A 23,404-nucleotide genomic window follows, 5' to 3' on the forward strand; every position below is an offset into this window, starting at 1 on the left:
GGGGGGAGGGGAAGAAGCTCAGAAGCGGCACCATCCTTGGTCCTGTACCTCTGGACCCAAGGGAAACCACCTTGATGCACAGATGAGATTTGAGAACAGGAAAGTGGCTAAAGTATACATTTATCAATTTCTGTGTATGTTAGTGTATGTATCTGTCTATATATGTTTTGTGTGAATGTCAGTGTATGTGTGTCAGTGAGTGTTTATTTGTGTGTGGCAGTGTGTCTCTAGAAGTGTGTATATGTGTGTGAATCTTTGTGTCTGCCAGTTTGCACTTGTGTGTATTTTTAGGAATATCAAGCAGGGAGTGTGACTTTGTCAGTGTGTATGAATATTTATGCGTCTGTGAGTTTGAATTTGAATGCATGTCTGTCAGTATGTGCCTCAAAGACTCGTAAAATGGTTTTGTAAAGGGTCCTGCGATTTCTGAAGGCATCCCTATCCGTGATTATTTCCTGTTTTATTCAGTCTTTAGGATTAAATTGTGAATGTGTTTGTAATATTTCATTCCAGAATGAGTGTATTTACCTAATGTTTAGTTCTTCTAACACATTGTTAATCTTCAGAGCCTCTCCTAAGGCTGCCGCTCCATTATTGCCAAATCCATTATATGACAGATCCAGCACTCGGAGGAAAATGTTGGCCTACATTTCAAAACAAAGGGAGAGACTTTTTATTTTAACATTTCATTTCTGAGTCATATTTTATTACAATAATCCATAATAATTCAGGTCTTTGCCTAAAAATGGACTTAACGTTAAAAACTTAATGAACTTTATCATCAACCAAATGGATCACATAGTCTGATTATATTACCATCCGCTTGATAATGTAATATCTGATTATATCAATGGTGTTATCTGCAAAATAGAATGTCTTCGGGAAAAGACCCAGATTGTGTATCTTTTGTTAAATTATTATAAGGAAAGTATCATCTTATCAAGAGCGCTTTACAATTTATGCAAAAAACATTTTTTTTTTTAAATCCAACCACCTTGGTAATTATGTATACACTGGATATATAAATATATAATTAGATACACTGATACAATGGAGAAGAGAAAGAACCTTGTCCGTGGGGTTTAACCCCCTGTATGGTACTATGCAAGAAAGCCCAAGAGGTTTTTTTGTTTTTGTCTTCATTGGCCTGCATTGTTTTAGGAAATATAAAACTGGCACTCGACATAGCGGCACAGCCCTATTTGCATAGGCTTTTTAACAGTTGTAACAGTTTGATATTGATTTCTCGAGGCGCTGTATGGTGTATGCTGTATACTATTATCTCAAATTGATAGAAGTTAATCTACTTTTATACACCAATTTCTGTTCACTTTATTCTTATGCACTGTTCACATCTTCAATGCATATATCAATGGAAGCAATGTTGAATAAACACAATTTCAATTAAAAAAAAGAATGCCCAAGAGGTTACGATCTGAGGGAAAATATGCACCGAGAAAAAGGTTTTGGAGAGAAAATATCATTTTAAAAGTAAAAGAAATGAATCCATAATTATGCCAATATAAGGAGTACTGCTATATAATCATTATACAGTATGTATGATGAATACAGAAAATAAATAGCAATGCTTGGCAATCACTATACAGTAAATGTGCAAAAATAGAAAACCGAGTATACAGTAAGCAAAGCATAGAATAGAGGCAAAAAGTAAGGTTAATAAGAGGCAAGAGGCATAATGGAGAGAAACCTTGTTCAAGCTGGTCTGCAGAGATGAGAAGGTGAAGACAAAAATAAGCGTGCCCGATGAAGGAAAACCCCAACTGGGTGTATAGTAACCACATCTAGTTTGGTAAAATGCCATGACTAAATGCGAGTCTGGACAGAGGAATTGCATCTGGGGACAGGAAGAAGCCTGGGTGGTGGCTACTCTGATGGGGATCAGGAATAACGGGAGGGGATTATGGACAAAATTATTGTGGCCAGCCTAAGGCACACCTGTGCAATAATCATGCTGTCTAATCAGCATCTTGATATGCCACACCTGTGAGGTGAATTAATTATCTCGGCAAAGGAGAAGTGCTCACTAACACAGATTTAGATAGATTTGTTGACAATATTTGAGAGAACGAGGCCTTTTGTGTACATAGAAAAAGTCTTAGATCTTTGAGTTCAGCTCATAACAAAAAAGGGGGCAAAAACAAAAGTGTTGTGTTTATAATTGTGTTCAGTGTATGTTGAGCTACAAGGGGAAGAGAGAAACTGGTGACAGGGAAGGATTTGTGAATAGGGCAGTGTCAAGACGTTATTTAATAGCTCTTAATTCTGCGCACAAAGAGACATTCTAAGCACCATAAACACCATGGTCTGCTGCACTGTTTCACTGCTAAAAGTCAGACAGTTTTTAAAAAAGTTTGACACTTACCTGGGTCCTCTGGGTGCCCATGGCCTGTGCCCATGCTCACAGGTATTGCTAAAGTCTACTGTACTGGTTATGGTGCAAGAAGACCAATGTCATGCTCAAAGCTAACTAAGCAAATCATCTGGAAAACATTTTTGCTTTTTGATCGTTTGTGATGGGCTCTATGTATGTGTATTTATTTTAGAGCTGAGTTTGCATTTCTCTGCAATTCATTGCTAGCTTAGCTTAGTAAGGACTCACCAGGCTGTACATTCTTAGTTTAAGACTTAGAGAAAGCATTTTAATAAATATTTTTAGATAAAGGTAGTGTGGGCAGGGTAAAAGATGTACATGATTTCTTTGCACTTGTGCTATGGCTTATATAGCAGACTTATTTTGTTTTGCCATTTGGGTTAAATATTCATCAGGATGGTTTATAACTCAGGGTAAATGCGGTAAAGCACAAAGTGAATTGTTAAACTTAATCAAGATCTAAACAGCAAAGCATACACCACAAAGTTTTACTGCTAATACATTGTATTTATTGATTCTTACCCCTAAGCCTTTTGCTACAGCTATGGCTCCTTTTCCACGAAAGCAGTTCCAGCTGAGATTTAGCTCCAGCATTCCTGTGTTTTCAGCAATTGCTGTACCAAGAATTTCACCTTCATCAAAGAAAATAAAAAAAAATACTGAAAAGTGTTTTCATTCATGCACTGTGCAAACTCACAGAAATCTAGGAAATACTCTGATTCCAGGAACACTCTAAACTCAAAAATAAATATATTTTGTTTTAAGTGAACTGTGTTTTTAATTTACATTTAGGACCCCTTTATCTAAAAAAAAACAATGCTATAAAAAGCATTAAATATACATGTAAACCATTTGATTGATTTGATATACAGAAAGCTAAAGAGTCAAATGCACTTAAAGCATATTAATGCCCAGATTGTGAAGAGTCCTTTTAAGGAACAAAAACTCAAATGTGTAGTTTTGTTTTATCAAACACAATAGGCTGCCATACAATATTGGGAATGTATGTGTATAATATTTTCTTTCTTTAATAAAAAAAAAAAAAAAGCATATGGGTTATTACAGTTATTATTATTTATAGAGCGCCAACAAATTCCGCTCCGCTGTACAGGTGTATGCGACCCTATAAAATATACTTGGATCACATCAGGGTGAGCTTGGCACTGCGGTTGATGGTCAAATCATGGTTGAATGCTCTGGATACTGGGAGGTAAATGGAAACTACTGAACTTAATTCCATCTATTTGGTACAGGTTCATTGTATTTCATCTTTTAAAAATTAGAAAAAATGTAGACCTCTTGAACAAACTCTATCCAGGCATTTCTCTTTTTGAGGTTTACCTGTGGTTTGAACATTGAGATACATCCTCTTAGGTTATGCTGGTATAAATTTTGTTTTACCGTTTGTTTGACACTTATTTGTGTGAATGAAGGCTTTGGGTTTTTTTTTTTTTTGTTAGCTTGCTTTTACAACATGCAAGGGCTGAAAGTTTATAATTCTAAACTGAAAGTTGATATAAAAATAAAAGCCACATATGGTCAGCACGTATAAGTCTTTTTCATGCTAAAACATTGCTTTTATTTCAGTATTAACTTTCAGTTTAAAATTATAAACTTTCATCAGGACCACCTCACCATTAAGTGTCCCTGGCCAAGACCCTAGTGATATATACCCATCCACTTCAATAAATTGAGCATAGCACGAACCAAGAGAGTCATACATGCTTGGACGTCATCCAGATTAACAGGGTCCACATCAGATGCTAGGGAACCATGGCAATCTGACGACAAGTGGACAACTGGAACAAACCATTCCTGGACATAAACCCAGACCTGCTTGACTGCTACTAAAATAGCAGACTGTCAGGATCGGGACAGGGATCCAACACGCAGAGTACAAACAGGTGGTAGGTACGTATACCGGACCTTAGAATGGCCGGACTAACGTAAGGAGTAAGCAAAGAATGGTCAGAGACAAGCCGAGGTCGGGGGAACGAGAGAGCAGGTAAGCGAGAGACAAGCCGAGTCAAAGGGTAATAGAGATAAGCAGGGTAGAACAAACAAGCCGGGTCAGAACCAAAGAGACAAATAGAAAACAAGAGCACTGAGTGACTAGACAAGCTAGAACCACGACAGGACAATGAACAAATGCAGAAAGCCCTACTTTATACCCTGGTTCTAGATAGGAATCACGCCCCCGACGAGTCCTGATTCGTGCTCGGGACTTGATTGACAGGTCGGAACGGATTGTCGTCATGACGTCGGCTACAGAGCGCCGCGTCATAAAAGGAAGCGGATTCCTCGCGCCCGGCGTGTAAACGGCCGAGAGAACTGCGAGGAACGAGTGAGTCAGCCCCTCTGAGAGGATGAACGTCTAAGTGTCTCACCTCCTCCGAGGTAGAGACAACAGGTACCCTGACAGTACCCCCCCTCTCAGAAACGCCCACCGGGCGGAAGGAACCGGGGCGAGATGGAAAACGAGAGTGAAAAGCCCTGCGGAGGCGAGGAGCATGCACATCCTCCTGAGGTACCCAAGTCCTCTCCTCAGGACCATATCCTTTCCAGTCAACCAGATATTGTAACTTCCCCCGAGAGATTCGAGAATCGATGATGGAGTTGATCTCATACTCCTCCTGACCCTGAACCTGAACAGGGCGAGGAGAGGATACAGCGGAGGAGAACTTGTTACAGACTAGGGGTTTCAACAAGGAAACATGAAAAGAGTTAGGAATGCGTAAGGCAGGTGGAAGAGCCAGGCGATACGCAACTGGGTTAATTCGAGTCAGAACCCTGTAAGGACCAATGTAACGAGGGGCGAATTTCATAGAAGGAACCTTCAAGCGAATGTTTCTGGTACTCAACCATACCCTATCACCTGGTACAAAAACTGGAGCCGCCCTTCTGCGCTTATCAGCGTGTTTCTTGAACAACATGGAATTATGCAGGAGAATTTGTCGAGTTTGATCCCACAACTTCCTCAGATTGGCAACATGAACATCAACCGACGGTACCCCTTGGGAAGGAGAAACCGATGGAAGAACGGAAGGATGGAAGCCATAATTCATGAAAAAGGGGCTAGAACGAGTAGAATCACAAACGAGATTGTTGTGTGCAAACTCCGCCCAAGGAATCAAACCGACCCAATCGTCCTGGTGTTCGGAAACAAAACAACGCAAATATTGTTCAATCTTTTGGTTGGTGCGTTCAGCAGCTCCGTTAGACTGGGGATGATAGGCAGAAGAGAAATTCAATTTGATGCCCAGTTGAGAACAGAAGGATTTCCAAAAACGGGAAACAAATTGGGAACCTCTATCAGAAACAATTTCGGAAGGTATCCCATGTAAACGAAAAATCTCTCTCGCGAATATCTCAGCCAATTCGGGAGAAGATGGAAGTTTAGGTAAGGGCACGAAATGAGCCATCTTAGTAAACCTGTCAACCACCGTGAGAATAACAGTCTGTTTTTTAGAAACAGGCAAATCGACAATGAAGTCCATAGCCAAACAGGTCCACGGTTTCTCGGGAATTTCCAAAGGATGCAAAAACCCACATGGAAGCGCATGAGGTTGTTTAGTTTTCACACAGACCTCACATGCTTCGACGAAATCCCTAATATCTTTACGTAATGAAGGCCACCAGAAATCTTTAGAAATTAAGGAACACGTCTTGCGAATGCCAGGATGCCCAGCCACCTTACTGTTGTGAAAGCACTGTAACAATTCCAGTTGGAGTTCAGGAGGAACAAAATACCGTGCCCCAGGACCCTGTTTAGGAGCCAGGTGCTGTAACTTCATGATCTCGGCAAGCAACGGAGAATGAATCCTGAGACTCGTGTTGGCGATAATATTGCACTTGGGAACTATAGAAGACAAAACCGCCTCAGATATAGTAGAAGGTTCATGTTGGCGAGACAAAGCATCGGCTTTAGAGTTCTTAGAACCAGGTCTATAAGTGAGCACATAATTGAAATGAGTGAGGAACAAGGACCAACGAGCTTGCCTGGCGGACAAGTGCTTGGCCTCCCCAATATAGGACAAGTTCTTGTGATCTGTCAAAATAGTAACAGGATGCAAGGTCCCTTCCAATAGATGTCTCCACTCCTTTAAAGCCATGATAACCGCTAGTAGTTCCCTGTCACCAATGTCATATCTGCTTTCAGGCCCAGATAATTTCTTGGAAAAAAAACCACATGGATGTAAGGGTTTATCCACACCTAACCTTTGAGACAAGATAGCACCTATACCTGTCTCTGAGGCGTCTACCTCGAGTAGGAAAGGCAAAGTCGTATCAGGATGAACTAAGATCGGAGCAGAAGCAAAACGTTCTTTGAGTGTTTTGAAAGCAACGAGAGCTTCAGTAGACCAAGTCTTAGTGTCAACCCCCTGTCTGGTCATATTGGTAATAGGAGCAATAATAGAAGAGTATCCTTTAATGAAGCGCCTATAGTAATTGGAGAATCCAATAAACCTCTGAATGGCCTTGAGACCCTTAGGTAATGGCCAATCTAAAATAGACTGGAGTTTATCCGGATCCATCTTAAACCCGTCCCCAGAAATCACGTAACCAAGAAAGTTTATCTGAGATTGGTCAAAACTACATTTCTCCAATTTGCAGTACAACCCATGTTGTAGAAGTTTGCGCAATACCCTTCTGACTTGTCTGTGGTGGGTCTCAATTTCTCTAGAGTGTATTAGTATATCATCCAAATATACAATAACACAATCATGTTGAAATTCCCTAAGAACTTCATTGATCAGGTCCTGAAATACTGCCGGTGCATTACAGAGCCCAAAAGGCATTACCGTGTACTCATAGTGCCCATAACGGGTATTGAACGCTGTTTTCCACTCGTCTCCCTGCTGAATTCTCACTAAGTTATAGGCCCCTCTGAGATCTAACTTGGTGAAAATCTTGGAGCCTTTTAGACGATCAAAGAGCTCAGTAATCAAAGGAATCGGGTAGGCATTTCTAATAGTTATTTTATTCAAGCCTCGGTAATCAATGCAAGGCCTTAACGTGCCATCCTTCTTATTCACAAAAAAAAAACGGCCCCGGCAGGAGAGGAGGATCTCCTAATGAATCCTTTGTCTAGGTTCTCACGAATATACTCCTCTAAGACTAAGTTCTCCTTAGTGGATAAAGGATATACATTGCCCCTCGGAGGCATAGTACCAGGTAGGAGATTAATCTTACAATCAAAGGACCTGTGTGGAGGTAAAGTATCAGCATTTTTCTTGTCAAAGACTGCCTTTAAATCCAGGTACAGAGGCGGTATTTGTACGTCTGTAGACTGGGTAGAATTAACCGGTGTGTTAACTACGCAAAGCGGTGAGACTTTCTGTAAGCACCTGTTCTGACAACCCTGACCCCATGAGGTTATCTCCCCTAGTTCCCAATCAATAATAGGGTTATGTTTCTTTAACCATGGATACCCCAGGACTATAGGAACAGAAGGAGACGAAATAAGCATAAGAGATATACCTTCCTCGTGTAAGATACCAACAGTTAAGTTAACAGGTATGGTCTCACGAAAAATAACAGGTTCAGCTAATGGTCTACCATCAATGGCCTCAACGGCCAAGGGAGTGTCCCTTAGCTGGGATGGAATAGAGTGTTTAGTAACAAAAACTTGGTCGATAAAGCTCTCAGCAGCTCCGGAATCTATCAACGCCATAGTTTTTAGTACTCCCTTCTCCCAAGCTAAAGAAACAGGTAGCAGAAGCCTGTGATCTTTATAATTATGTATAGAGGACAAAATAGAAACACCCAAGGCCTGTCCTCTAGAGAAACTTAGGTGCGAGCGTTTCCCGGGCGATTAGGACAATTTAGGCGTAGGTGACCTGTTACTCCACAATACATACACAACCCCTCCCTTCTCCTGTACTGTCTCTCTTCTTCTGAGAGGCGAGTATTGCCTATCTGCATAGGTTCTGGAAAAACTGAGGTTGTGGACTCAGGACTTTGAAATGAGGGAGCTAGTTTAAAGGAAGGTCTACGGGTTCTATCTCGAGTGTTCTGCCTCTCTCTTAAACGTTCATCAATACGAGAGATAAAAGAAATTAAATCCTCCAAATTTTCAGGAAGCTCTCTTGTAGCAACTTCGTCTAGAATTTCATCTGATAATCCGTTTAAAAATACGTCTATATAAGCCTGTTCATTCCACTTAACTTCTGCCGCCAAGGACCTGAACTCTAGTGCATAATCCACAAGTGTTCGGTTATCTTGTCTAAGGCGCAACAGTAATCTAGCTGCATTGACCTTTCTACCTGGAGGGTCAAAAGTTCTTCTAAAAGCAGCGACAAAGGCATTATAATTATAGACTAACGGGTTATCATTCTCCCACAATGGATTGGCCCATCTCAGAGCTTTCTCAATGAGTAGTGTGATAATGAATCCAACCTTTGCCCTATCTGTAGGATAGGAGCGGGGTTGTAATTCGAAATGGATACCTATTTGGTTTAAAAAACCACGACACTTATCAGGAAAGCCACCAAAACGTACAGGGGGAGTAATACGGGAAGAAGCACCTACTGTGGCTACCTCTAGACCTGAGCTTACAGGGGAGATGGACGTAGTACGCATCTCTTCTGATTGATTACTAGAACGAGATAATAAAGCCTGCAGCGCTAGAGCCATTTGATCCATTCTATGATCCATGGCGTCAAATCTAGAGTCGGAAGAACCAACCTGAGTGTTTGTACCTGCAGGATCCATTGGCCCTGTCGTAATGTCAGGATCGGGACAGGGATCCAACACGCAGAGTACAAACAGGTGGTAGGTACGTATACCGGACCTTAGAATGGCCGGACTAACGTAAGGAGTAAGCAAAGAATGGTCAGAGACAAGCCGAGGTCGGGGGAACGAGAGAGCAGGTAAGCGAGAGACAAGCCGAGTCAAAGGGTAATAGAGATAAGCAGGGTAGAACAAACAAGCCGGGTCAGAACCAAAGAGACAAATAGAAAACAAGAGCACTGAGTGACTAGACAAGCTAGAACCACGACAGGGCAATGAACAAATGCAGAAAGCCCTACTTTATACCCTGGTTCTAGATAGGAATCACGCCCCCGACGAGTCCTGATTCGTGCTCGGGACTTGATTGACAGGTCGGAACGGATTGTCGTCATGACGTCGGCTACAGAGCGCCGCGTCATAAAAGGAAGCGGATTCCTCGCGCCCGGCGTGTAAACGGCCGAGAAAACTGCGAGAAACGAGTGAGTCAGCCCCTCTGAGAGGATGAACGTCTAAGTGTCTCACCTCCTCAGAGGTAGAGACAACAGGTACCCTGACACAGACCCAACGAGAGGGGCTACATGAAATGTATGTGGGCTCTATGGATGAATAAGGGAACTTCATCTACACCAACACCAAAACAGCTAGTTACGCAACATTTGAACATCATCAAGAGGAAGCTAGTGTCACAACTGAGATTAGATAAACTACACAACACATCATGCATGAGCCATGAGAAGGGATAAATATCTATACCCTCACCAATACTTGCAGAGCATTACCAACCTGAATCTCTGCCCCAAGGTGGCATAACAGCAGATATAAGAGATAAGATAAACATAGAAAAGCTAGCAAAGATCACTGGAAAACTGCCACCAGACAGTATGCTAGCAGTGGGTAATGAAGCACTGGCTACAATTCCAATCAACACCATCAAGAGACCATCAAGCTCATAAATAACACAGTATTAATGGTCCTAGGAATGCTTGATTCTAAGATCAGGCTGAAAGAGAAACAATGTCCACCATGGAGACTAAGGCTAGAAGCCAATATAAAGGAAACACATAAGGAAGTTAGTTGGATTAACTTCACAGAGGTGGAAAGATCAAAGATATATCCTGGCTACTGAGGAAATACAACTGAACCATCCATGGCGCATGCACAGCTGTATGGTAACCACAACATACCGACCAGAGCAGAGACCGAAAAGTACTGGAAAAACATCTGGGAGAAAGAAGCATCACATAACAACAAGGCTTAGTGGCTACTAGACCTGAAAACAGACCACTGAATGCTCCCAGAACAGGAACCAGTCACCGTCACAGTGGGAGATATCCAACAATGTGCTGCCCACATAAAGAATTTGTCAGCCACAGGACCTGACATGATCCACACCTATAGGATAATGAAACTAACAATGCATCATGAATGCCTGGCAGCACATATGAACTAGCTACTAGCAACATGCTCCCACCCTCACTGGCTAGCACAAGGCAGGATCATGCTGGTCATGGACCACAAGGGAACAATAGCATCTGACAACCAAACTATCACTTGCGTCCCCACAACATGAAAAGTCCTGTCAGGCATTATAGCCTCCAAGATCAATGGGCATATCAGTCAGTACATACAAGGTGATTGGAAACAACACCAGACGATCAAAACACTAACTGCTGGTTGACCACGCATTTACACGGTATTCTAAGACCAGACAGAGCAACCTGTGCACAGGCTGGATTGACTACAAAAACCTATGACACAATGCCCCACAAATGGATAATTGAATGCTTAGACCTACACAAGCTCAAGAGGAGGCTAAGAGCCTTCATTAAGATGGCAGGTGGAAAACAACTCTAAAAGCCAATTCAGAACACACATGAACATCAAATGTGGTATATACCAACATCATGTGCTATCCCCAATGCTGCTCTGCATAGGCCTCAACCCCCTGAGCCAGATCATCATGAAGAGACGATACAGATACAGGTTTAAGAATGGAGCTACTATCAGTCACCTACTCTACATGGAAGACAAGTTGTGTGCCAATCCTAACTCCTAAGGAGGAGCTACAGTAAGTGGACATGCTTCCTCTCCCGCTTTAAAACTCCACTAACCCTTGACTCTTTGCTCAGTTATACTGTGCTCCTGTTGCGTTAATACCTTCAGTGCCTGTACTGTTTAATTCACTGATATTTGACTCCTGCTTGACTCCTGACCAAGATCCTGTGCCGCCTGTCCTGACCTTTGGCTTTCCTAACCATTCTTTGTTTTGACCCTTTTGTACTGCATTCCTGATCGAGTTATGGCCTTTTCTGCATATTGGGCTTCATCTCCTAAACAGTGTCCTGACACCTACAGATAAGTCTTGAAGTCCCAGCTCAATGGCAAGAACAAGATGCAAACATTCAACACATATGTCCTACCAGTCATCAAATACCCAGCTGGAAAAAAAACATACCAAAGAGAAGAGCTAGTCAATATGGATGTCACTAAAAATACACCCACAACCACCCAAAATATCCAGAGATTCTACACCAGCTGGAAGGAAGACGGTTGGGACCTGCTGAGTGTCAAGCCCACAGTCCTGGATAAAACACAAAGTATCCACAAGTACATCATAAAGATGGCTTCCAAAGATGAACTGCTAAGGGAATGCCTGAGACAACAGAGAATGCAGAACAGGAAGTTCTCTTAATAAAGTGTTGTAAAAGATTACCAAGATCAGTCCTGCGGGAGGGTGCTTTTCACTGTATGTCCAATGTAATTTGCATTAGAAGATTATGGCTTAATAAATATTTTTGGATGGAACAGGCAGTGAACAGAATCTTTGTGCACACAGGTTGCTGTTGTTTCTATGAAGATACTGCACAGAACTCTTAGACTCCCAAGCCTCTGGTAGAATCAGGAAAACACATATAAAAAAAATAAACCACACCCTGAGGGGTAAGAAAGTCAATTTTTATTTAATAAGGGATTTTCTAAATCATGGTACTTAAGTGGTTAAATAGCATGCACTTACATAGAGCATGTATTAATTAATCATACCTGATCTGTCTCCAAACAAGTTATGACTGAGGTCCACGGATTCCAGCTTTTGGTTGTTTATTAAAGCACCAGATAAATAAGGAGCAGTTTGGTCATCAAACTCATTTCCGGATAGATTAATTTTTCTCAGTGTTGTATTCTCAACAAGCATATGTGATAATGCAATGGCGCCTTTCAGTCCAAGTCTGTTATCCGATAGATAAATCTCTGAAAAAATAAATCAGTTACTAGATAATTACATAATATATAAATACTCTACATAACAATGTACAATTTACACTACACACTGAACTAAATCTTTTTATGGAGGGCTCATTTTTGTATTATGTTTTTAGGCAGGAGAGATATGAGCCACAGCTCTATTTGCTGGAGGTAAGGGTGGGAATACTTCTGCACTCCAGATGTTGTGGACTACATCTCCCTTAATGCTCTTACACACATAAAGCTGGCAAGGCATCATGGGAGATGTAATTTAAAACCATCTAGAGTGCCAAAGGTTGCAATAACTGGTGCTAGACTTAGGTAAGCAAGGTGTGAAGAGCAGAAAGACAACTCCAGCTGTAAACTCCAGCAGTGGCGTACATACCGGGGTCGCAGGGGTCGCGGCTGCGACCGGGCCCGGCCCACCAGGGGGCCCGGCCGCCCTGCGACCCGGTATGTATGTCACTGGGCCAGCCTCTTCTCCTGGGGGGCCCAGGAGCCGGCCACCTCCGGGCCCCCCGAGGCTGGCCCGGCTGGCCGGTACTGCGGGCGCGCGAGGGAGCACTGTCTCCTGAGTGCTTCCTCTTCAGCTCCCTCGCGCACCGCACTGATACCGGAGCCGGAAGATGACGTCATCTTCCGGCTCCGGCATCAGTACGCGGCGCGCGAGGGAGCTGAAGAGGAAGCACTCAGGAGACAGTGCTCCCTCGCGCGCCCGCCAGCCTGCCTGCCCACCGGGTGACCGGCCCCCCAGGAGCCCAGCAGCACCACTGGACCCCAGGGAATCCCCTCAGCTCTCCCACAGGTAAGGAGGCTGGGGGGATTTAAAAAAAAATGTGTTTGTGAGTGTTAGTGTTAGTGAGTGTGTGTTAGAGTGTGAGTGTATGTTAGTGTGTGTTTGTGAGTGTATGTTAGTGTTAGTGAGTGTGTGTTTGTGAGTGTATGTTAGTGTGTGTGAGTATGTGTTAGAGTGTGAGTGTATGTTAGTGTGTGTGAGTGTGAGTTAGTGTGTGTGAATGTATGTTAGTGTGTGTTTGTGAGTGTGAGTGTATGTTAGTGTGTGTGAGTGTATGTTAGTGTGTGTTTGTGAGTGTTAGTGTGTAAGTGTATGTTAGTGTGTGAGTGTGTGTTAGTGAGTGTGTGTGAGTGTATGTTAGTGTGTGAGTGTGAGTGTATGTTAGTGTGTGTGTTAGTCTTAGAGTGTGTGTGAGTGTATGTTAGTGTGTGTGTTAGAGTGTGTGTTAGTGTGTGTGTCTGTTACTGAGTATGTTTGTGTGCATCTGTTAGTGAGTGTGTATGTATGTCTGTCACTGAGTGTGTGTCTGTCAGTAAATGTGTGCGTCTGTTCATGAGATTCTGTGTGTGTGTGTCTTAAGCACTTACCTTTCTCCAGCGCCGGACTCCCTTGGCGCTGGGAATCTCTCCGCCTCTCAGCTCCGAATACGCATGCGTGGCAAGAGCCACGCGCGCATTCAAACCGCCCATAGGAAAGCATTATTCAATGCTTTCCTATGGACGTTCAGCGTCTTCTCACTGTGATTTTCACAGTGAGAATCGCAGAAAATCCTCTAGCGGCTGTCAATGAGACAGCCACTAGAGGCTGGATTAACCCTCAGTGAAACATAGCCGTTTCTCTGAAACGGCTATGTTTTCAGCTGCAGGGTTAAAACTAGAGACTTGGCACCCAGACCACTTCATTGAGCTGATGTGATCTGGGTGTCTGTAGTGGTCCTTAAAGTGTATGTGTTTATGCATGCACTGGCGTACATACCGCGGTCACACAGGTCGCAGCCCTGCGACCCGGTGCCCGCCGCCATGTGTTGCGGCCCCTGCCCGCGCAGCGTAAGTGCGCGCGCGGGGGGGCCCACGGATCAGTTTTCGCACCGGGGCCCCATGGGTTGTGTGTACGCCACTGAACTCCAGATATAAGATTCTACCCCTGTGCCACATCATTGAGGTGCAGTTTATTTCCCAATAAGCAACATGTTTTCTGAACCTCAGTTCTTCTTATGAATCTTCACAGGGGTTAATCCCAAAGCTTGTGTTGTGCGTTGTTTTTAATTGTTCATTTCAAAATACCGTAATGCGTAAACATTCTAACTTTGACCATCTCAAATAACCTGAAATGTAGCAATTTTCCTTCAGCATGTCGGCTATCGCTGCAGCGCCATCTCCTTCCAGCCAGTTATCACTGAGATCTAAACTCACAATTGATGTGTTGGTCATCAGAGAGAGAGCCAGTGCTTTTACAGCCTGCGAGAAAGGAGCAAAACATGAAAATGAAGGGTTCTTTCTAAATATTGGAGATCTACATATATACAATTTTACAGCTTATGATTATTTTACAGTTTGTTTAGTAAAACTTAACACATGGTGTTGCCTAATTTTTTAACAGAAAAGGCATTACTGGAATTAGGTTTTCGGTTTTCAGTGGTTGCCTAGAAATTTGGGTCATGTCAACATTAACATTAGGCCAAAGCTGAAGTCCATTTTTATCCTGAGATGTATGTTGTCACGATCCCGGGGAACCCAACACGCTAACACACACACAGACACACACACAGAAAGTGTGCTGTACCGGTCCTTAGAGTGGCCGGGCTAAGCACACAAAGAATAGTCAGGAGACAAGCCGAGTAAGGGGAACCAGAAAACAGAATAACGAGAAACAAGCCGAGGTCAAAGGGTAGGAGAAAGTCACAAAGTCAGTATAACAAGCCAGAGGGTACGTAACCAGAAAGCACACGTTCACAATCGATACTATAAAGCAAAGACCACAACAGGGCACAGATAGACAGGAAAGGTAAGTATTTAAATCCTAGCCTGAATCCTGATTGGCTAACCACCAATCAGTATTAACAAACACACGTGGGGGATATCTATACCCCCCACTGTGTTTGTTGCACTGTAGCTTTAACGCCGGGTCACGTGAGTGACCCCGGCGCTTAGATAATAGTGCCGGCTCCCAGCGTGCAGCGTTAGACATGCTGCCGCTGGGAGGAGGAGAGGAGGACGCGAGCGGCGTGTCAGGAGGAGAGGACGCCGCTCGCTTAACGGTAAGGGGAGAGGGGACCGCGGGCGGCGACGGACCGAGGGTGAGTGCTGCGAGAGGATTGCAGCCTCCCCTCACCGCTGCCCGCGGAGCCCTGACATAACCCCCCCCTCGAAGACCGCCCAGGGGGCGGGAAGCCGAAGGCTTCAAAGGAAACCGCGCATGAAAGGAGCGGATCAAGGAGGGGGCGTTCAAGTCAGAGACAGAAACCCACGACCGCTCCTCCGGGCCATAACCCTTCCAATCAACCAGATACTGTAACCGACCTCGAGAGAAACGAGAATCAAGGAGAGCAGCCACCTCATATACGTCACTAGAGACCGCGCGGAGGGCATCGGAACGCCTGAGAGAGCCAGAGAACCGATTACAGAGCAAGGGCTTCAAAAGGGAGGTGTGAAAGGTGTTAGGTATGCGCATGGAAGGGGGCAAGGCCAGGGAGTAGGATACAGGATTCACCCTACGCAACACCTTATAGGGACCAAGGAACTTGGGCGTGAACTTCATCGAGGGAACCCTAAGGCGGAGATTCCTAGAGGACAACCAAACCCTATCACCCGGAGCATAAGAAGGAGCCGCACACCTACGACGATCAGCAAACCTCTTTTGAGTAGCAGCAGCACGACAAAGAGCAGCATGGACCTGATCCCACATCTTCCGTAAGGAGGCGAGGTGCTCGTCCAAAGCGGGCATTCCCTTGTCGGAGAATACACCGGGAAGGACAGCGGGTTGGAACCCATAAGCCACCATAAAAGGACTTACGCCAGTAGAAGAATGAGACACAGTGTTCCTGGCAAACTCAGCCCAGGGAAGGAGACGGGACCAGTTGTCCTGGTGTGCATTCGTGAAACAGCGTAAATACAACTCCACAGACTGATTTGCTCGTTCGGCAGCTCCATTAGATTGCGGATGATAGGAGGAAGTAAACGATAAGGAGACCCCCATCTCAGCACAAAAGCCTCTCCAAAACCGAGAGACAAACTGAGGGCCCCTGTCAGATACGATATCTTGTGGTATACCATGCAAGCGGAACACTTCTTTGGCAAACACCTGAGCCAACTGAACCGCAGAAGGTAGCTTCTTAAGCGGAATGAAGTGCGCCATTTTGGAGAACCTATCCGTTACAGTCAAAATTACTGTCTGCCCATCAGATGAAGGAAGATCCACAATAAAGTCCATGGATAAGTGTGTCCACGGTTTCTTGGGTACAGATAGGGGCATAAGGAGTCCCAGGGGTTTAACATTAGGGGACTTACACTGTGTACAGACACGGCAAGCCTGCACGTAATCTACCACGTCTTTTTTGAGTGAGGGCCACCAAAACTGTTGGAGAAGACCCTTGTAAGTCTTGGTAACCCCTGGATGACCAGCCGTTTTGGCTGTGTGAAATAAAGTCAACAACTTCTTTCTGTCTTTTACTTTCACGTACAGCTTACCAGTAGGGGTCTCAGAGGGTGCTTGGGGTTGGTATGACTTGATACCATCAAGAAAAAGAGACGAGATAACCAAACGGGTAGTAGCTATTATATTAGTTGTGGGTACAATGGGCTCAGGAGTGGAGGTAATAGAATCTACAGGTTCGTACTGGCGGGAGATGGCATCAGCCTTGACATTTCGATAACCAGGCCTGTATGTGATTATGTACTGAAAACGTGAGAGAAATAAAGACCATCTAGCCTGACGAGAGGATAACCTCTTAGCATCTGCGATATAGGATAGATTTTTATGATCGGTTATAACCAAAATCTTGTGTCTAGCTCCCTCTAACAAGTACCTCCATTCTTTAAATGCCATCACTATAGCTAATAATTCCCTGTTCCCAACGTCGTAATTCTTTTCAAACTCTGACAAGCGTTTTGAAAAGTAACCACAGGGAAGGAGGGGTTCGTCATACGATTGTCTTTGTGACAACACTGCTCCTCAGGGGCGTACCTAGAGCATTTGGCACCCGGGGCGGACCCTGAGTGTGGCACCCCCCCCCCCTCCCCATAATAAAAATTTAAGAAAACACCCACAATTTTTCCCTTGCTTTCCTATGGACTGATCGAATGTGCGCGCAGCTCTTGCCGCGCATGTGCATTCGGCTCCACTCGGGAGCTGACGTCGGCGGGGGAGAAGAGGTCACCACTTAAAACCCATTCAGCCACTTACCTTTCTCCAACGTCGGGCTCCCTCGGCGCTGGTGACCTCTCTTCCCCCTGCCGACGTTAGATCCGAATGCGCATGCGCGGCAAGAGCCGCATGTGCATTCAAACTGCCCATAGGAAAGCATGGCACGCTATGGACGTCCAGCGTCTTCTCACGGTGAGTTTTACAGTGAGAATTGCGGAAGCGCCTCTAGCGGCTGTCAGTGAGACAGCCACTAGAGGCTGGATTAACCCTCAGTGAAACATATGTTTTCAGCTGCAGGGTTAAAACTAGAGGGACCTGGCACCCATACCACTTTATTGAGCTGATCCTTAGAAATAGCATAGGAAAGGGATCTGGGTTCAAAAGATGTAGCGGCTAGGGCAGAGGTTTTGTAGAAGGGGGCCAGGGCAGGGGTTTTGTATAAATGCGCCATTTTTGTAGAAGGGAGAAGACCAGTGCTTTTGTAGAAAGGGGCTGGTGAGAAACTTCTAGAAAACTCCTCCCCTGCCCCTTTCTACAAAGCCCCTGGTCTCGCCCCTTCTAGAAAACCCCTGCCCTTCGCCCTTCATATAAAAACCCTGCACACTGATCAGATAAATTTCATACACTCGCTACACATAAAAACCCTGCACCCCGATCACATAAATTTCATACACTCCCTACACATAAAAAACCCTGCACATCCCCCTTAATTAAAAAAAAAAAAGCTGCACACCCCCTTAAAAAAACCAAAAACCTGCACAACCCACCTTAATTAAAAAAAATCATGCAAACCCTTAATAAAAACCCTGCACACCCCCTTAATAAAAAACAAAAACTTTCACAACCCCCCTAACAAAAAACATGCACCCCCCTTAATAAAAACCCTGCACACCCCCTTAATAAAAAACAAAAATCTGCAGTGCACATCCTCCCTTAATAAAATACTGCAACCCCCCCTTTAATTAAACATACCCCCTCTAAATAAACTTCCCCCGTGCTGCACCCCCTTTAATTAATCCACATCCCCTTTAATTAATCCACATCCCCTTTAATTAATCCACATCCCCTTTAATTAATCCACATCCCCTTTAATTAATCCACCCCCTCTGTAATTAATCCACCCCTTCTAATTAATCCACCCCCTCTAATTAATCCACCCTCCCTCTAATTAATCCACCCCCCCTAAGTAATCCACCCCCCTAATTAATCCACCTCCCTTTAATTAATCCACCCTCCCTTTAATTAATCCACCCCCTCTAATTAATCCACCCCCCTCTAATTAATCCACCTCCCTCTAATTAATCCACCTCCCTCTAATCCACCCTCCCTCTAATTAATCCACCCCCCCTAATTAATCCACCCCCTAATTAATCCACCTCCCTTTAATTAATCCACCCTCCCTCTAATTAATCCACCCCCTCTAATTAATCCACCCCCTCTAATTAATCCACCCCTCTCTAATTAATCCACCCCCATCTAATTAATCCACCCCCCTCTAATTAATCCACCCCCCTCTAATTAATCCACCCCCTCTAATTAATCCACCCCTCTCTAACTAATCCACCCCCATCTAATTAATCCACCCCCTCTAATTAATCCACCCCCTCTAATTAATCCCCCCTCCCTCTAATTAATCCCCCCTCCCTTTAATTAATCCACCCCCTCTAATTAATCCACCCCCTCTAATTAATCCACCCCCCTAATTAATCCACCTCCCTTTAATTAATCCACCTCCCTTTAATTAATCCACCCCCTCTAATTAATCCACCCCCTCTAATTAATCCACCCTCCCTCTAATTAATCCACCCTCCCTCTAATTAATCCACCCTCCCTCTAATTAATCCACCCCTCTAATTCATCCACCCCCTCTAATTAATCCACCCCTCTCTAATTAATCCACCCTCCCTCTAATTAATCCACCCTCCCTCTAATTAATCCACCCTCCCTTTAATTAGTCCACCCCTTCTAATTAATACACCCCCCTCTAATTAATCCACCCCCTCTAATTAATCCACCCCCTAATTAATAATCCCCCTCTAATTAATACACCCCCCTCTAATTAATACACCCCCCTCTAATTAATACACCCCCCTTTAATTAATCCACCCCCCTCTAATTAATACACCCCCCTTTAATTAATACACCCCCTCTAATTAATACACCCCCTTTAATTAATCCACCCCCTTTAATTAATCCACCCCCTTTAATTAATCCACCCCCTCTAATTAATCCACCCCCTTTAATTAATACACCCCTCTAATTAATACACCCCCCTCTAATTAATCCACCCCCCTCTAATTAATCCACCCCCCTCTAATTAATCCACCCCCTCTAATTAATCCACCCCCCTTTAATTAATACACCCCCTCTAATTAATACACCCCCCTCTAATTAATACACCCCCTTTTAATTAATACACCCCCTTTTAATTAATCCACCCCCCCTTTAATTAATACACCCCCCTCTAATTAATACACCCCCCCCCCCCTTTAATTAATTCAGACCCAGACATAAAATAACTACTTTATACTTACATTTTGATGATGCCTTGCTTGCCCGCCGACCACTGGGTGCCTCACCGCCCGGAAATGGATCCTTCCGCTGAAGATCCGTGAAGGCGGACTGACGGCGTTGCGCACGTCGTCATCACGTTGCGCGACGCCGCGGCCCGCAACGCTCCTCCCCCTCCTCCTCATAAAGAAGGAAGTCCCGCCGGTGTTTGGCCGCAATGGTGAGGCGGCTGTGCGCAGCGTAATGATGGGGGGGTGACACATGACACTGGAAGTCATGGCACCCCCCTAGTCAGTGGCACCCGGGGCGGGCCGCCCCCCCCTTAGTACGCCACTGCTGCTCCTATACCTGATTCAGAGGCGTCTACTTCCAGTACAAAGGGAAGGGAAGGATCAGGATGGTGTAACACAGGGGCAGTGGCAAATGCCTTTTTTAGAGTCTCGAAGGCCACAATAGCATTAGGATTCCAAACCCTGGGGTGTAAACCCTTTTTTGTCAGTTTAGTGATAGGGGAAATAATGGATGAGAAGTTTTTAACAAACTTTCTATAATAATTGGCAAACCCTATAAATCGCTGTATTGCCTTAAGTCCTTGGGGAAGGGGCCAGGACAGTATAGCTTCCAATTTTGAAGGATCCATGCTGAATCCTTGTTCAGAAATAACATAACCCAGGAATTGTACAGAGGTTTGGTCGAATAAGCATTTCTCTAATTTACAATAAAGACCATTCTGCAACAACCTTTTAAGCACCATCCTAACATGAGTATGATGTGTCTTCAAATCTGGAGAATATACAAGTATGTCATCTAGGTAGACTACAGCACAGACATGCAGTAGATCTCTAAGGACATCGTTTATGAGGTCCTGAAAAACGGCAGGAGCATTACACAATCCAAAAGGCATGACCAGATACTCGTAATGCCCACTACGCGTATTGAACGCCGTTTTCCATTCATCATTCTCCTTAATACGAACAAGGTTATAAGCCCCCCTGAGGTCTAGTTTAGTAAAATATCTAGAACCTTTGACACGATCAAACAATTCGGTAATGAGGGGAATCGGATAGGCATTTTTAATCGTTATATTGTTTAGGGCTCTGTAGTCTATACACGGTCTCAAATCGCCCTCCTTTTTTGCCACAAAAAAGAAACCAGCACCAGCAGGAGAGGAGGACCTTCTAATAAAACCTTTACTTAAGGCCTCTCGTATGTACTCCTCCATGACCTGGTTTTCTTACTCAGAAAGAGGGTAGACCTTACCCCTAGGAGGCATAGTACCCGGTAATAGGTTTATGGCACAGTCATACTCACGGTGTGGGGGTAGCTTATCTGCCTCCCTTTTTTCGAAAACCAAAGCAAGGTCTGCATACACAGAAGGGACAGAAACAGAAAGCGGTTTAGCCGTGGGCACGTTAAGTAAACAAATGGGACGTACTTTGGCCATACAGTCTCGTTGACAAGATTCCCCCCCCCCCCCTCTCTAGGCCTTAGGTGCTGGAGTTTCCCTGTAATTTAGGGCATGTATTACAGTGGTGACCCCTCTTTCCACAATAGAGACATAACCCCTCCCTTCTACGATACGTTCTTTCAGCCTCAGTTAACCCCGTAGCACCCAATTGCATGGGTTCGGGGGATGGTTGCCTAGGAGCGGGTAACGCTAGTAATGCAGTACTGGGTAGAGCAGGTAACACCCGTGTATCCAGCCGTCTTTGACTACGTCTCTCTCTAATGCGGTTATCAATAAGGATTACATAGTCTATAATATCATCTAGAAGGACAGGCAGTTCCCTGGATGCTATTTCATCCAGTATGTAAGCGGCCAAACCCTCCTGAAAGGCTGTTACGAGGGCGTCGTTATTCCAAACCACTTCAGCTGCTAGAGTGCGGAATTCGATAGTATAATCCGCTACAGATCTGTTACCCTGTCGAACCCTAAGCAGAGCTTTGCCAGCAGAGGCAACCCTACCGGGTTGATCAAACGTGCGTTTGAATGCTGACAAAAAATCCGCAAAGGACATAGGAGACATATTTTCCCACATGGGGTTTGCCCATGCTAAAGCTCTCCCAGACAGGTGGTTTATCAAAAAGGCAATTTTGGATCTGTCGGTGGGATAGGAACGTGGATTCATCACCAGATGGATGTCAATTTGATTGAGGAAACCACGACACAATGCTGGGTCACCACTATAGCGCTGTGGCGGTGTCATATGGACTACATGAGCAGGAACGGGTACTGGAGTGGCAATGGGTTCGGACACAGCAGCAACCGCCTCCTGGACGGCAGGCTGCAGGTGTGCAGTACGAGCCAGTATGGTCTGCAAAGCTTGAGCAAACTGATCCATACGGTGGTCCAAGCCATCCATTCTAGCCTCCTGATTAACTAGGAGCTGTGGTATGTCAGCAGGTTCCATTATGGCCCTGTTGTAATGTCACGATCCCGGGGAACCCAACACGCTAACACACACACAGACACACACACAGAAAGTGTGCTGTACCGGTCCTTAGAGTGGCCGGGCTAAGCACACAAAGAATAGTCAGGAGACAAGCCGAGTAAGGGGAACCAGAAAACAGAATAACGAGAAACAAGCCGAGGTCAAAGGGTAGGAGAAAGTCACAAAGTCAGTATAACAAGCCAGAGGGTACGTAACCAGAAAGCACACGTTCACAATCGATACTATAAAGCAAAGACCACAACAGGGCACAGATAGACAGGAAAGGTAAGTATTTAAATCCTAGCCTGAATCCTGATTGGCTAACCACCAATCAGTATTAACAAACACACGTGGGGGATATCTATACCCCCCACTGTGTTTGTTGCACTGTAGCTTTAACGCCGGGTCACGTGAGTGACCCCGGCGCTTAGATAATAGTGCCGGCTCCCAGCGTGCAGCGTTAGACATGCTGCCGCTGGGAGGAGGAGAGGAGGACGCGAGCGGCGTGTCAGGAGGAGAGGACGCCGCTCGCTTAACGATAAGGGGAGAGGGGACCGCGGGCGGCGACGGACCGAGGGTGAGTGCTGCGAGAGGATTGCAGCCTCCCCTCACCGCTGCCCGCGGAGCCCTGACATATGTCACTGAGGGGATATGCTTACAGGAAATTGAGGCAAATAAAAGAGTAGTTCACAAAGGAGGGAAGATTGAAATAGGCCTGAGATAAAGAGAAGGTGCAGACTAGATAAAGTATATGTAGCCAGATGACAATACATCGAAAAAGAGGAACTTAGTAGACTAATGAGAACATCTACAATAAACTAAAGAGGGGTTAAATAAATGAATGGAAATTAAGAAATAGAATGAGAACGAGACAGAACCTGGGCTAGAGAGAGGATAACAAAGGCATTTACATTAAACCCAAACATTTTCTTATTG

General features: G+C 44.7%; 1 protein-coding gene across 2 annotated transcripts in view; it reads right to left on the bottom strand.

The window, feature by feature from the left end:
• The window catches only part of LRRC74B (leucine rich repeat containing 74B), a 56,267-nt gene that overhangs the window by 19,261 nt on the left and 13,602 nt on the right, over window positions 1-23,404 (bottom strand). For both annotated transcript variants that reach the window (XM_063457066.1, XM_063457065.1), the window contains exons 4-7: window positions 14,488-14,620; window positions 12,167-12,373; window positions 2,915-3,024; window positions 529-644 (exon numbers count right to left, since the gene is read on the bottom strand). In XM_063457066.1, the coding sequence (XP_063313136.1) occupies window positions 529-644; window positions 2,915-3,024; window positions 12,167-12,373; window positions 14,488-14,620 (566 nt within the window). The remainder of the gene's footprint in view (window positions 1-528; window positions 645-2,914; window positions 3,025-12,166; window positions 12,374-14,487; window positions 14,621-23,404) is intronic.

Source organism: Pelobates fuscus, chromosome 5 (assembly GCF_036172605.1).
Source record: "Pelobates fuscus isolate aPelFus1 chromosome 5, aPelFus1.pri, whole genome shotgun sequence".
In the NCBI taxonomy this organism is placed as follows: Eukaryota; Metazoa; Chordata; class Amphibia; order Anura; family Pelobatidae; genus Pelobates; species Pelobates fuscus.